This window comes from Barbatula barbatula (assembly GCF_947034865.1).
Source record: "Barbatula barbatula genome assembly, chromosome: 11".
Taxonomy (NCBI): Eukaryota; Metazoa; Chordata; class Actinopteri; order Cypriniformes; family Nemacheilidae; genus Barbatula; species Barbatula barbatula.
Genome location: NC_136774.1, coordinates 17,136,908 through 17,150,223, shown reverse-complemented (window position 1 = coordinate 17,150,223; position 13,316 = coordinate 17,136,908). Strand labels below are relative to the sequence as shown.

Below are 13,316 nucleotides of genomic sequence, written 5' to 3'. Positions count from 1 at the left end.
TATGACTTAATACCTACCATTTATACATTTTACAGTGGCAATAATTTTCATGGTTTGCACTAAAAATAAAAAATACTTATGGTCGCATCACCTTTACTTGGAAGAGGAAGCTTTTACAGTTATAGCCTGCATTGTTATATACTGTAGACTATTTTGTGTAAAATATTTGTATTCTCTTGAGCCTTTAATTGAAAAAAGTTTTTTTTTTTGTTTAGATGACAGAGCAGAGGAAGAGAAGGCAAAGAATGGGTTTTGTGGATGTTCAGTCGGGCTCGAACCCTGGGATGCCGATTCCTCCTAGTGCTGCTGGGGGAAATCATCAGGTCTACAAGGCCTAACTCCCTCAACCTACAGTGCATAGACTTTATAGGAGCAGTAATGTGACCCGGTTCTGCTGATGTACTTCTTAACTTGAAAATGTTTAAATATTTAAAGTCTGATTGGATTGACACGGCCACTGAAGCACTACTGACTTACCTAATGGTTTTAATGTTTTTATTCTTTTTTAAGAGCAGCTTATTTGATATGATCAATGTGCCATTAAGTAAGGCAGATGAAGACGCTAACGCTGTATTTTTGTTTCTCCAAAAACGAGTGATCCTGCATCATATCATAATGTAATGATATGGGAAATATCATGTTGTGGTTGTCATGTTATGTACATTTTTCTGTCTTAACCACATATGTATGGTAAACTTAGAAATACTACCATGTTTTTATAGCTGAATCAGGTTTGACAATAGTTTATAACAGCTTTATTTTAACAGCCAAAGTGCCTAAAAGTGCATCTGTCGAACGAACAACTGACTGCTCAGTAAAATAACACATTTTATCTGTTAAAGACACAGCAGTCTGGAGTGAGAAAAGCTCAGGTGCAGCGTGGTTTTAATAGATATAATGCATATATGTGTATATTTATATTTGGCTGAATGGATTTAATCATTTATTGTGTAACCAGGATTAGGTTATACATCATGGAGCGTTTTAATGGCCACGAAAAGAATGCTGGAACATACTTGTATTTTGGCCTTTTAATTCTTTATAACAAGTGCTTGTAATTATTCATCTGTAGCTAGTATTGATGTCAGTTTAATATACTTACAATGTATTGCTTATATTGTTAATGTTGAAACAAGGAGGTGTGCACAAAATAAAGGTTTGGTCATTTAACTTGCCTTTGCATTGGTGTTGTCAGTGCTGTTCTGTCCATTCACTTTCCTCAGATCAGATCCTAGCCCATCAGCTGTCACGCAGTTTTTGGGTGGGAGTTGAATGAGGGTCTCAATTCATTCACTGTTCGCTTGAGCGTCGGTGCTGTTCAGAAGTTCGTCCTCAGTGCAGGTCAACAGGTAACGCCTATTATTTCATAACATTTTATAGCTCAGTTTTAAAACTTTCACCGTAATAACAAAGTTAAAATAAATAAGTATTTTTCTGGAATAATAGTTCTGTGTGTATCAGTGATATTTGTCGAATAGGGTCAGGTATACTATTTGCAAGCCTGTGCTTTTGTTTGGCAGAAAATGTTTATCTCATTGTTTTGGTTGATGGGGGATGTTGATACCCCAGAAATAATAAGTAACCACAAGTTTAATCTCTTTACAGCACAACCCTTTCATGAATACTGTAGGAGTTTTGATGCTATTTCTTTTTATATTTAAATAAAAAAATTGCTTCAATGTCAGCAACATTTTGGTGAAACTTGTTCATTCTTGTAAATAATTAGCTTTTATTTTAGATGCACTATACTGGGTGAAATTCGTTTGAAATTACTTTTCCCCACAAATTTACAGCGCTGGTAATTTGATTCATTCTATTATTTTATAGTCATTTTGTTGTGCAGTGTTGATATTTCTCAGTAAGCATAATCGAGTCTTTATCAGTAGGCATTGCGTACATTTCTGAATAGAGAGCAGAGCACTGTAGTCAGCCCAAGTCTGCACGCTCCTGATAAAGCGCGCAATCGGCCGCGCCCAGGTGACCGACGAGACGCGCCCAGCGGTCCACCGGGCTTCATCTCTAGGCAACTCGAAGTTTTATAGTAGCATCTTTTTGAAAGGGTTGACAGGCAATAATTGTAACGGAATTACTTCAAAATTGAGTTACACTAAACGTATACATGCTTTTTTAAATGTTAACATGAAAATGATATAAAATTTTATTTTGCAGCTGTTGAAGTCATGTCTGCTTTTCTGCATCGATGCCCATTCCTGAAATCCACTCCTGGTCCTTCTTTAAGAAATGTGGCCGCATTTCTTGGCCAGGCTGACAGATGCCCCATCATTGTCCGCCAGATCTCTGTAAAAGCCACCCAGTCCGTTGATGGAAACGGTAATGCTTTGGAGTACCTGCTTGCAAACACTACACACAATCATTAGTGTATCATCACTCTGAGTCGCACCAGATGAAGCGGAAATGACTGTCAACATTTTTTGTCATAAATCGATTTAATTGATTTAACAAGACTTAACAAGTTTTTATGTTTACACAGTTTTACTCAAAACACTTTTATTCTGTTAAGGTATGCTCCCTTATAAGGAGCCAAAGAGACAGCTGGCCACCACTGCCACTCAGGTAGCCATCAACATGTCCAAGAGCTGTCCCTTTGTTTCCTCCAAGATCGGATTGGTTAAGGCCAGTCCACAGGTGCAAGAGGATGTGCACCCTAATGAAGCCAATTCAGGTCAGTATGTAGATTTGTGTACAGTTAAAAGTGTAAAAAAATGTATATGCTACGTATGTAGTTTAAAAAAAGGACTGAACTCTTGCATCCATCATTAAAAACTGTCTTTTTACCACTGGACATCAAATGTAGCTGGTGTTTATGTCTTGTTTAAAAATCAGATATTATCCAGCTGGCTGAAAGATGTTATAAAGGCTGACTGCCATTATGTCTCATTTTGCCACCACGGTTTAATTAGTTTGTTGCTGAAGAGACTCTTTTGTTCTGAGAAGTCATTCATACAGGGTTTGGGTTCATAATAACCTGCAGCTTGAAGAACAGATAATGACTCAATGACTGCTTATGTAACAAATGCATGTCTTCCGGCAATCGCGTTACACATGAATCATCATACAGCAACTTTGGCATTTGAAATTAAGATCTTATTGGAAAATTATAGTTTCTCAGAACTTCTCATGTCACTGATGTACTTGGTATATGTCCAAGTCATTTCAGAAATCAGATTTAGTTCGATAACATATCCCTCCTCTGTTTTCTAGGCATGATGAGCTCACTGTTCAGTGGTTTACAAAGTTATCAATCCATTGGTCCTGCACACCTTCTCCAGGATAACATTGGTAAGCTACAGTAGACAAAATTCTCTCTTCAAATGTTCTTTTATTATGGTTTGTACATTCTGAATGAGACATGTCTATTCTTTAAATAATGCAGCCCAGCCCAGTTTCGACTATGATGACTTTTTTACCCAGAAGATTGTGGAGAAGATGAGTGATCACACCTACCGTATCTTTAAGACGGTAAACCGTTTTGCAGAGGTTTACCCTTTTGCTGAGGACTACTCTGTCCCAGGACGCAGGAGCTCCCAGGTGTCTGTGTGGTGCAGTAATGATTACCTGGGCATGAGTCGTCATCCCCGCGTTGTCAAGGCAATACGGTCAGTACTTCACTATTGTTAGTATCATACTGTATAAGTAAATTGTATTTATATGGATTTTTTTTAAAACTTTGTACAACAAGGTACAGTACTGACTTAAAGTATAAGCGTTTAATAAAACATTTGCTTAACATAAACAGCACATTTTAATGACGGAAAACTGCTCAACTTGCTCACTAATAATGTGATTTGCTAATGTTTTTTTAGGGAGGCTTTGGAAAAGCATGGTGCAGGAGCCGGTGGCACCAGGAATATTTCTGGTACGAGCAACTATCACGTGGCCCTGGAGAGTGAGCTGGCCCATCTTCACCAGAAAGATGGAGCGCTGGTCTTTTCTTCCTGCTTTGTGGCCAACGATTCTACCCTTTTTACTTTGGCTAAAATGCTTCCAGGTATCCAAGAAAGTAGCCTTATGATCAAACAAAGAGAAAACATTTTCAAATAAATAAAGCTGCCAAGAAAATAAAGCGTAAATACAGGAGATGTACATTTTTGTATGTAATAGCAGCTACATGTACAATCCAAAATTGTCTTTGTGAGCATAGACACATTTTTAAAGTGTTAAGGATAAGCACTAAAAGGCAGCTATTGTCTCAATTACATGAGGGATTTACAACAAATCCCTGATGTCTTCTCTCTACAGGCTGTGAGATTTACTCAGACATGGGCAATCATGCATCTATGATCCAGGGCATCAGGAACAGTGGGGTAAAGCGCTTTATTTTCCGACACAATGATGCCAATCACCTGGAGGAACTTCTTAGTCGTTCAGACCCTCTTACACCTAAAATTGTGGCCTTTGAGACTGTTCATTCCATGGATGGTGTGTATAAAAAGGACATAACAGAGCTCACTGTATGATTTGACAGTTGTGGTGGATACATAAATCATAACATTATTGTTGTGTAATATCCATTCCCATATTGGTTCAACATCTTGCAACAAAACTGACTTGAAATTATTAATTACAATTTGTTTTCCAGGTGCAATTTGTCCACTAGAGGAGCTATGTGACGTCGCACACAAATATGGAGCTTTGACGTTTGTGGATGAGGTTCACGCTGTCGGGCTCTATGGGGCACATGGAGCAGGTGTTGGAGAGAGAGACAATGTCATGCACAAAATCGATATTGTCTCTGGAACTCTAGGTAAGATACATATGCCTGATTCTATCCATTAACAATGTATTCATGCCACAAATCCCATTTTTTACATTATATATCTCCAGGTAAAGCATTTGGCTGTGTAGGTGGGTACATAGCCAGCACCGCCGCCCTGGTGGACACTGTGCGCTCATACGCCGCTGGGTTTATCTTCACTACCTCCTTACCTCCCATGGTGCTGGCGGGGGCTTTGGAATCGGTGCGTGTGCTGAGTAGCCCAGAGGGTCAAGCTTTACGTAGAGCTCACCAAAGAAATGTCAAACACATGAGACAGCTGCTGCTGGATGCCGGCCTGCCTGTGATCAACTGTCCCAGCCATATCATTCCTATACGGGTCAGTGTTTGCAGATGACAGATCTTTAGCTGCATTTTGTATGTTTGGTACTTGGAACAGCTTCTACCTTTTTAACCTTTTTAACCTGAACATTGTCTTAAATCAATTTGAATAGATTGTATTTGTCATTTTTATGTTTCATATCAGGTTGGAAATGCAGCAAAAAACTCAGAGGTGTGTGATATTCTGTTGGAGAAACACAACATCTACGTGCAGGCCATAAATTACCCAACAGTAGCTCGTGGAGAGGAGCTGCTGCGACTGGCCCCCTCTCCTTTCCATAACCCCATTATGATGGACTACTTTGCTGGTGAGTGATCCAGCAACATTTATCTTTTTCTATATATCTAGTTTTTTATGTGAACAATAATTTTCATTAAGAAAGTAGATAATATGTGTTTCCATGGTTTTTTTATTTATTATTTTCTATGGGTATTTTATGTTGAACAGAGAAACTGTTGGAGGTCTGGCAGGAGGTGGGACTACCACTGAACGGGCCAGCGATGGCTTCTTGTACCTTCTGTGAACGCCCTCTCCACTTTGACCTCATGAGTGAGTGGGAGAAGTCCTACTTTGGAAACATGGAGCCAAGATACATCACTGTGGCAGTACAGTGAGTCAATCAACCAATCAGTACACCAAGATGACGAAGATCTGTTTCATCGTACACTTTGACATGGTCAACCTATTTGTGTATTGGTAGCTAAAATAAATGTAGGGGGTGTTTGAAAATTTTCAATTATTTTATGCACTGTTTTTGGCAACTTGAAGTGTTGGTGTATACAGTAGCTTGCTGTCTGTTATTAATGATGCCATGACAATTTATGTATTCGTTTAATATGTATTGCTAAAATTCCACAATAATTGAGTGTACCTTCTGCATGACAACAAACCTCTGCACATGGGCACTTTTTGGTGATGTATTAAAATGCTTTATTACATTTATGGACATTATTTACTTCCCCCTAAAGATATTGTATTTACACATAAATTAGGATATTTAATTACAGCTTTCACAATGCCACTATATCCTCTATGTCTTTTGGACCACTTTATTACCCTGAATTTATATTTATGTATTCAATAAACATTCTCTGTCTAATAAATTGCCTCAGAAAACAGTTGAATTCAAATACTAGAAAAAGCAAGAATAATCGACTATAGTAATGTATTTAGCTGGCAAATCTGGTCAAAATGGATAAATTTATGTCAGAAAAGCTGAAATCAATAACTTTTACATCTCTGTCGCCATCTCGGTTTGAAACATAAAACTGCAGGTTGCACACTAATCCATTAAAAGTTACGGCATATCTTCAGGATCATCAAATCTAATGATGTCAAATTTACAATTTTCTGTGTAATCCACACGTGAAACCTCAACTTTTAAATCATTTTTGTAAGCTTTCCATTGTGAATTGGAGAAACATTTTAAATACAGGTTTTATGTAGTTGCTCAGTAAGATTTGTGTTACATTTTAAACAAGAGTGTTATGGATCGCAGCTTTAAAAAACAAACAAATCTATAAAATCTATCAACTTTGTCACATCAAAGTTTAATCTGAAACCTAAAACTGAAAACCGTTCTTAATTTATTAGCACACGGCCTCCTGTCAGATGGTGTGAGAAATTTTTTTGTGGCCATGCAAGCGGAGCCAAAGATTCTGTAAACATCACTTACTGAGTAACCTTCTGTTAAAACAGCAAACAATCAAACATGTTCAGTGTTGAAATTGGAATGAAGAAAAATATAACAAACAACATTGTGTTAATAAACAGTAAATCATACATTATAGTTCTCAAGTGCATAGCATATTATAGTGCAAATAAGTACACGCAACTCTTTTGTCTCTTTAATTATTTTAATTTTTATTGATATGAATAATACAAAAACTCGCTGTGTGCTCTTTAATAGGTTGCCATGTTCTGTAAGAGATTAGAAAGGAAAAAAAGGTTGTCATTCATTATGACAAACATGATCTAGAAGACATAAATCTTGAGTTGTATGAAGTTACAAAACACTATCTCAAAACACTTGCCTGGCTGATCCAATTGCTGTATGCGCTCACGCGAGTGAAGACGGTGGGCTTCTTGGCCATGTTGCAGCTAAGTCCAGAGCCAAAGCTCACAATACCATGAACCTCCCAAGCTCCATCATTGCCCTTACAGTTCAGAGGGCCACCAGAGTCACCCTGTGTAATGTGAAATTCAAAAAGGTTTTCATACAGTAAGACATTTTTATGAAATTGAAACACTGATGTTTTAAAATACTCTTTTAACATTTAATCTATGTTCATTTCAGTTCAGTTTACATCTGTAAATGCCCTCAAGCCACTTTCTTCACTATCTGCATTCTCTAAAGTAAATCACTGATGTATAGTATTAAAATCATTATTATCTCCTTACATTACATCCAGATACAACACCATCTCCACCAGCGCAGACCATGTCTCGTGTAACCTGAGAGCCCCACCAATCGGATTTGGAGCAAGTTTGATAATCCGCAACAGGCAGGAGGGCTTGCTGCAGGATATCAGCAATGGGACCGTTGGCTGGTTGGAAATGGACAAAGTGGATAAGACAGGTAAAAGTGAAACAGACGATTCTAACTGCCAGTTTTAAAGTAACAGAAAATGAGAATGACACCCTCACCGCATGCATTATACTTACTGTAGAGGCGTCCCCAGCCGGTGACATAACAGGGTGCTCCATTGGCCAAAATATCACCATCAGCAGGAAGACAAGCAGGTGTGATAGTGTCACTTGGTGTGACGGGTCTCTCCAGTTTGATCAGGGCGATGTCATTGCTTTGTTACATAAACAACAATATAGATAAGCATATTTATTATAATCTTTGGTATTGCCAGATGTGTCTTAGCAAGAAGCTTGTGTCCCCCCCTACCGGATAAAGAAGGAATTCCATTTCTCGTGTACAATGATCTTGGCAGGGGCGATGGCGACTGACCCATTCTCCTCCTCCTTCAGGTTTTGTTTGCCCAGATACACTCTGTAAGTTCTGCTATTACTGTAGAACCACAAGCAGAAAACTTACTAAGGATACTAATAGAACGAAGTTATTACAATCTTTTATAAAAAATACATTTTGTAATCTTATGGCACCTTTTGTTAGTTATCGCAAGCATTTAGGGCTGTTTTCATCATTAGGCTATTCTTTAGACATTTTTTAGAGAAAACAAGATGAATGAATGAATGAGGCATTTATATAGAGCTTTATTGTGTATTGCTGTACACCCAAAGCGTTTCTACAATCATATGAGGGGGTCTCTCCTCACCCACCACCTAAAATGGCTCACAGAGTGTGATTTACCTGATGCAGTGAGCAGCAGTCAGAACCCACTCATTGGAAATGAGGGTTCCTCCACAGGTGTGGTACCAGTTACCACCACTGGTGTACTGGAGGGAGATCTGTGAAATAAAATGACAACGATCAATTATTTTTATTAGGTTATGAACATAATTTGGTGTCGATCGGCGGACATATATTGTTAGAATAAAACAATAAAATGTGAATGTACCTGCCAGGGCCAGCTATGTGGACGTGAATCCACACCCCCTACTACCCTCGACACAATAGGAGGGAAGGTGGGCAGCCCACACCCGTAAGCTGAGGAAAAAATAACAAATGTGATGCACGAGCCACATAAAACAGTATAAACGTAGATTTTTTTATTCGCATTTTACAAAATTATGCAATAATTAATGCTATACAATTTTTTTAAGGCTTCTTACCTCCAACAACCAGAATAGCCAGAACCACAAACTTCATCATGTTTGCTTCTTCAGCTTTTGGCCAGTCTAGTCGGATTTATATACTGACCAATTCACTTTCATGTTAATAAGCAATTCTTCGGAATACATGTCCTTGACGCTTTTGGAAAAACAAATAGGACGGCCCCCATCTCGTGGCGCTCTGGGTTTAACCTGACCTTGACAGTTAACATTTAAAGTATGTTTCATTACAAATATAAATCTAATCAATGTAACATTTTAAAAGCACTGCTGTTGATTAATGTTTTATCACTTCTATTTTGGGCACATACAGATGTGTTCAAAATAATAGCAGTGTGTTTAAAAGAAAAGAGTAAAGCTTAAAATCCTTATAATAACTTTTATTTCAATACACAAATGTATTTCATATTCTATTCTAAATCAAAACATGAAGAAAAAAGTATCACATTTGTTATTCCTCTACAGAAAATGAAGAAAAAACAATGTTAGGCTGTTCAAAAAAAATAGCAGTGTCTGTATTTTTCTTTACAAAGTCAAACATATACTGTATAAAATGAAAAATGCCAGAAGATTTAGCAATCTTGTGAATCACTGAACTAATATTTAGTTGTATAGCCATGGTTTCTGAGAACTGCTTCACATTAACGTTTACATTTACGCAATTAGGCAAGACACTGAAGCTGGCAACATCCGCTGCTTAATACGGTGTTAATATAAAATAACTGTACATTTTTTATTTTATTTTATTAGGATGATACAAGCAACCGGATTCATTTTAAAAGCCTCTTTAAACAGAAAAATGACTAAAATACTACAAATTGACAGGCCACATTTTAGAATTATATTACTCATCATAACTTTATCTATAAATTATGTTTAAAAGCATCCAGAATAAATCAAAACTATATGAAGGACAAAAGAATATACAGTAGCATATTCAAAGTAGCCACCCTTTCCAAAATTGTACTCTTGGCATTATCGAGCAGCTTCTTGAAATTTCACTTTATATGAAGATTTTTTTCAATGGTATTGGCAGAAATTTAATCAATGGGCATTTCTTGGCTGCTTTTTCTTATTTGGTCCAGAATTTTTGTTGTGTAATAAAACAAATTAATATGTTGCCACGATTCTATTTTTGACTACAAAAGTCATTTCAAACATTTAAACGCACATATTCAGATTAAAAGATTTTAAGTCAAGTGTTTTAGAACTTTTAAACGGCAGTGTATTTTTTGTCCTCCCAAATCATACATAAAAAATTATGCATTTAAGAGATGCCTTCACAAATTTATGGTATTACCACTACTGTATGTTTCACAATAGAAACCAGCAGAAAAACTCTTGAATATAATGATTTTAATGGCCTTTCTGGGTTTTTGGTGGTGGTTGAGGAGATTTCCCCCTTCAACGTAAAGCGCTTTGAGTTCCCAGAAAAGCACAATATAAATGTAATGAATTATAATGATTATTAACTGGTAGTTTGTTGGCTTCAGCAGGTTGTATGTTATCTAGTAGATAGGAACCAGTGAAATACCTTTCAGTAGCTCATAGTTATTTTGTTGAACGGATTCCATATACGTTGTACATTGAATATGACCCAAAACACACAATATTTTGTAATTGTTTGGCTGTGGAATCCTTCAGGTTCCTGTGCTCCACCATCTCAAAGGACCTAAAGAGGGAGACCCACATAGGGCCCAACAACGGTTGTTTGGTGCGCTTTAATCCCTGTCAGGTTTGCCTCGGCTACTCAGTTGATCACAAGTGGACAAGAACGGATCGTCCAGACTGCTGAAAAAGATCATTGGTGTAAAGTGCAATCATATTCGATATTGGCATTGCCAACGCCATAACCACTGAGCCACAGGAATGCTTAAATTTGTTAAATCAAACAACTAAAAAGCTCCAAAAGAAAATTAAAACATCTTCATAAAAAGACCTAATCCAAAAGACACTTCAAAATTGTTTTTAAATCTTCTGTTACGCACATATAATACTGTGCATGTGCACCTCATAACACACAAACAATTATTCATCAATTTCCAAATAACATCACATGTGCATGTACAGCACTATTCATATCAGGATGTCATCTGTGCATTTCACACATCCTATGATTTAAGATAAAACAGATATTTTGGGACGTCTATCAGCAAGGTTAACTGATACTGGGATTGCTGCAAATGCATTGCTGAATATGCTGTAACCAGTCCCCGTTACTTATATAAATGTTAAGGGTTTGCCTGTAGTGTAGCTTTCAGACATCATGAAACTTGTGATCTTGGCTTTGCTCATTGCTGGAGGTAAGATGATTTCTTTCTACATGTGAATGTGAAAAAAATAATTGATTTTGTACTTGAAATGTATTGAATAAGCCTAATAAATAAATGTTTTTATAATATGGTTTTTAAATTTACATTTAAATATGTATTTTATCAAGCCTTTATGCTGAACAATTAACAAATATACAAATATTTATCCATGCTTATGTTAACTCCTGAAACAGCCTACGGCTGTGGGCAGCCCACCTATGACCCTATCGTCTCAAGGGTCGTGGGCGGAATTGATGCTAGACCACACAGCTGGCCATGGCAGGTACTGTGAATGCAACAGGTTATAGTAATATCATCCAAAAATGCTCTGTTATCATTTGACAAGTTCCTTAGCATTCATATAATTAACTGGTATAAATATATAAAAAAAATTATCATTTCTGTTTATACCTTCATCAGGTATCTCTCCAGTACCAGAGTGGCTCTAACTTCTACCACACATGTGGTGGTACCCTGATCGACAAAGAGTGGGTCATGACTGCTGCTCACTGCATTGGGTACGTATTTCGTTCTCTTGTTGTCACAACTAGTGTTTCATTTGTCTTGCTGTCAGAGCAAAAGTGTGGCCATAATTGATTGCATGCCAGTTAAATTGGATTAAAAACTGAAAACAACTCTTGTTGTGCTTTTTCCGAGCAGAAGTCGTACTTACAGAGTCTACCTGGGAAAGCAAAACCTGGCAGCCAGCAACGAGGTTGGCTCCATTGCCATTTCTCCTGCTAAGATTATAGTGCATGAGAACTGGGACTCCTACAATATCCGGTTGGCATTCATCTTATTTTTTCTATAGCCACCCCAAGTTTCATATAGAATAATTTAAGTGTAATTTGTATTTGTGTGTGCTCCCAGCAATGACATCGCCCTGATCAAGCTGCAGACTCCAGTTCAGATCTCTGACACCATTTCACCTGCCTGCCTGCCTGCGTCTGGCGATATCCTGCCCAACAACTTCCCCTGCTATGTCACTGGTTGGGGACGTCTCTGGAGTAAGAGATTTCGGACTTCTAAAACTTTTAATCCTGAAGTTTGTTAACTTTCTGTTTGTGAGCATATTGTTTATAAAGACATCTTTCCCTCCAGCCAATGGCCCTATTGCTGATATCCTGCAGCAGGCTCCTCTCCCTGTTGTGGACTATGCTTCCTGCAGTAGGTCTGACTGGTGGGGCAACCTGGTGACCAACCTCATGGTGTGCGCTGGTGGAGATGGCGTTGTGTCAAGTTGCAATGTGGGTTTAAGAGACTTTTGTTATTTTTCATGGCTGTTTTACCTTCTAAATATTTTCCAAATGTGTCTTAATAGAGCACAAATATATCAGTTATATACATAGACTGCCAAATGTTTTCCTTATCATGGTCTTTAAATGATTCCTTTTTATTTTAAAAGTAGTGTTTTTTATTTTTGTTATATGTTAAGTAACTGAGTGTGGTCTTACTCACTGGTGCAGGGTGATTCTGGTGGCCCTCTGAACTGCCAGAGATCGGATGGGACTTGGGATGTTGAGGGCGTTGTAAGCTTTGGGTCCAGCTTAGGCTGCAACTATCCCAAGAAGCCCTCTGTCTTCACCCGTGTTTCTGGCTACATTTCTTGGATCAACAAAGTAAGTGGGAGTGCACTTCACAACCTGTTACTCTAAACCTTTTTGTTTTAGTTATACAATTGATCTGGACATACATGTGAGATTGAAATCTTGTCCCTTTTGCAGGTGATGACCACTAACTAAATTGTGGAAAGGCTGGTTACTTCAAAATCATCATCATCATCATGGATAACTGTGTAAATCAACCAATAAAAAAACCTTGTTTTCGCAACTTGTTTCGTCTGTTCTTATTATCAGTAGCATAATATGAATACTAAGACATTTAATATTAAGAATGCAATGGGTTGTATTGTTGATTAAAGCTGCTTTGTAACAATGAAAATTGTAAAAAGCGCTATATAAATAAAGCTGACTTGACTTCACTTGACTAACGTGCTTCTATTGTAGATGTCAAAATAAAGCAAGTATAAGATTAATTCATTATTTAAGAATAAGTGCAGTAATATGAAACAAGAGAAATAAAATGTAGACATAGATAATAGGCTATTTAAAAATCCAGAATAAATATCACGCTAAATTCATTC

At 37.4% G+C, this 13,316-nt stretch overlaps 4 protein-coding genes across 4 annotated transcripts in view; 3 read left to right on the top strand and 1 right to left on the bottom strand.

The window, feature by feature from the left end:
* itpr3 (inositol 1,4,5-trisphosphate receptor, type 3) overlaps window positions 1-1,175 on the top strand; it is a 29,376-nt gene extending 28,201 nt beyond the window's left edge. The window contains exon 58 of the mRNA XM_079467499.1: window positions 216-1,175. Within this exon, the coding sequence (XP_079323625.1) occupies window positions 216-338 (123 nt within the window). The 3' untranslated portion in view covers window positions 339-1,175. The remainder of the gene's footprint in view (window positions 1-215) is intronic.
* A 44-nt stretch (window positions 1,176-1,219) lies between these two features.
* On the top strand, window positions 1,220-6,229 carry alas2 (aminolevulinate, delta-, synthase 2). Its single transcript, XM_079467500.1, has 11 exons — window positions 1,220-1,349; window positions 2,170-2,331; window positions 2,522-2,683; window positions 3,223-3,300; window positions 3,395-3,617; window positions 3,825-4,009; window positions 4,261-4,440; window positions 4,601-4,765; window positions 4,846-5,114; window positions 5,262-5,424; window positions 5,565-6,229. The coding sequence occupies exons 2-11, from the start codon at window positions 2,181-2,183 to the stop codon at window positions 5,729-5,731; spliced, it is 1,743 nt and encodes a 580-aa protein (XP_079323626.1). The 5' UTR covers window positions 1,220-1,349; window positions 2,170-2,180; the 3' UTR covers window positions 5,732-6,229.
* A 725-nt stretch (window positions 6,230-6,954) lies between these two features.
* On the bottom strand, window positions 6,955-8,950 carry LOC306900475 (chymotrypsin-like elastase family member 2A). Its single transcript, XM_079467501.1, has 8 exons — window positions 8,862-8,950; window positions 8,648-8,736; window positions 8,440-8,537; window positions 8,014-8,136; window positions 7,782-7,918; window positions 7,518-7,663; window positions 7,151-7,303; window positions 6,955-7,037 (listed from the first exon to the last, which is right to left on the bottom strand). The coding sequence occupies exons 1-8, from the start codon at window positions 8,899-8,901 to the stop codon at window positions 7,020-7,022; spliced, it is 804 nt and encodes a 267-aa protein (XP_079323627.1). The 5' UTR covers window positions 8,902-8,950; the 3' UTR covers window positions 6,955-7,019.
* Window positions 8,951-11,067: 2,117 nt separating this feature from the next.
* On the top strand, window positions 11,068-13,153 carry ela2 (elastase 2). Its single transcript, XM_079467502.1, has 8 exons — window positions 11,068-11,164; window positions 11,368-11,456; window positions 11,594-11,691; window positions 11,834-11,956; window positions 12,044-12,180; window positions 12,275-12,420; window positions 12,640-12,792; window positions 12,898-13,153. Exons 1-8 carry the CDS (start codon window positions 11,128-11,130, stop codon window positions 12,913-12,915), a joined length of 801 nt encoding a protein of 266 aa, XP_079323628.1. The 5' UTR covers window positions 11,068-11,127; the 3' UTR covers window positions 12,916-13,153.
* The last annotated feature ends 163 nt before the right edge of the window (window positions 13,154-13,316 follow it).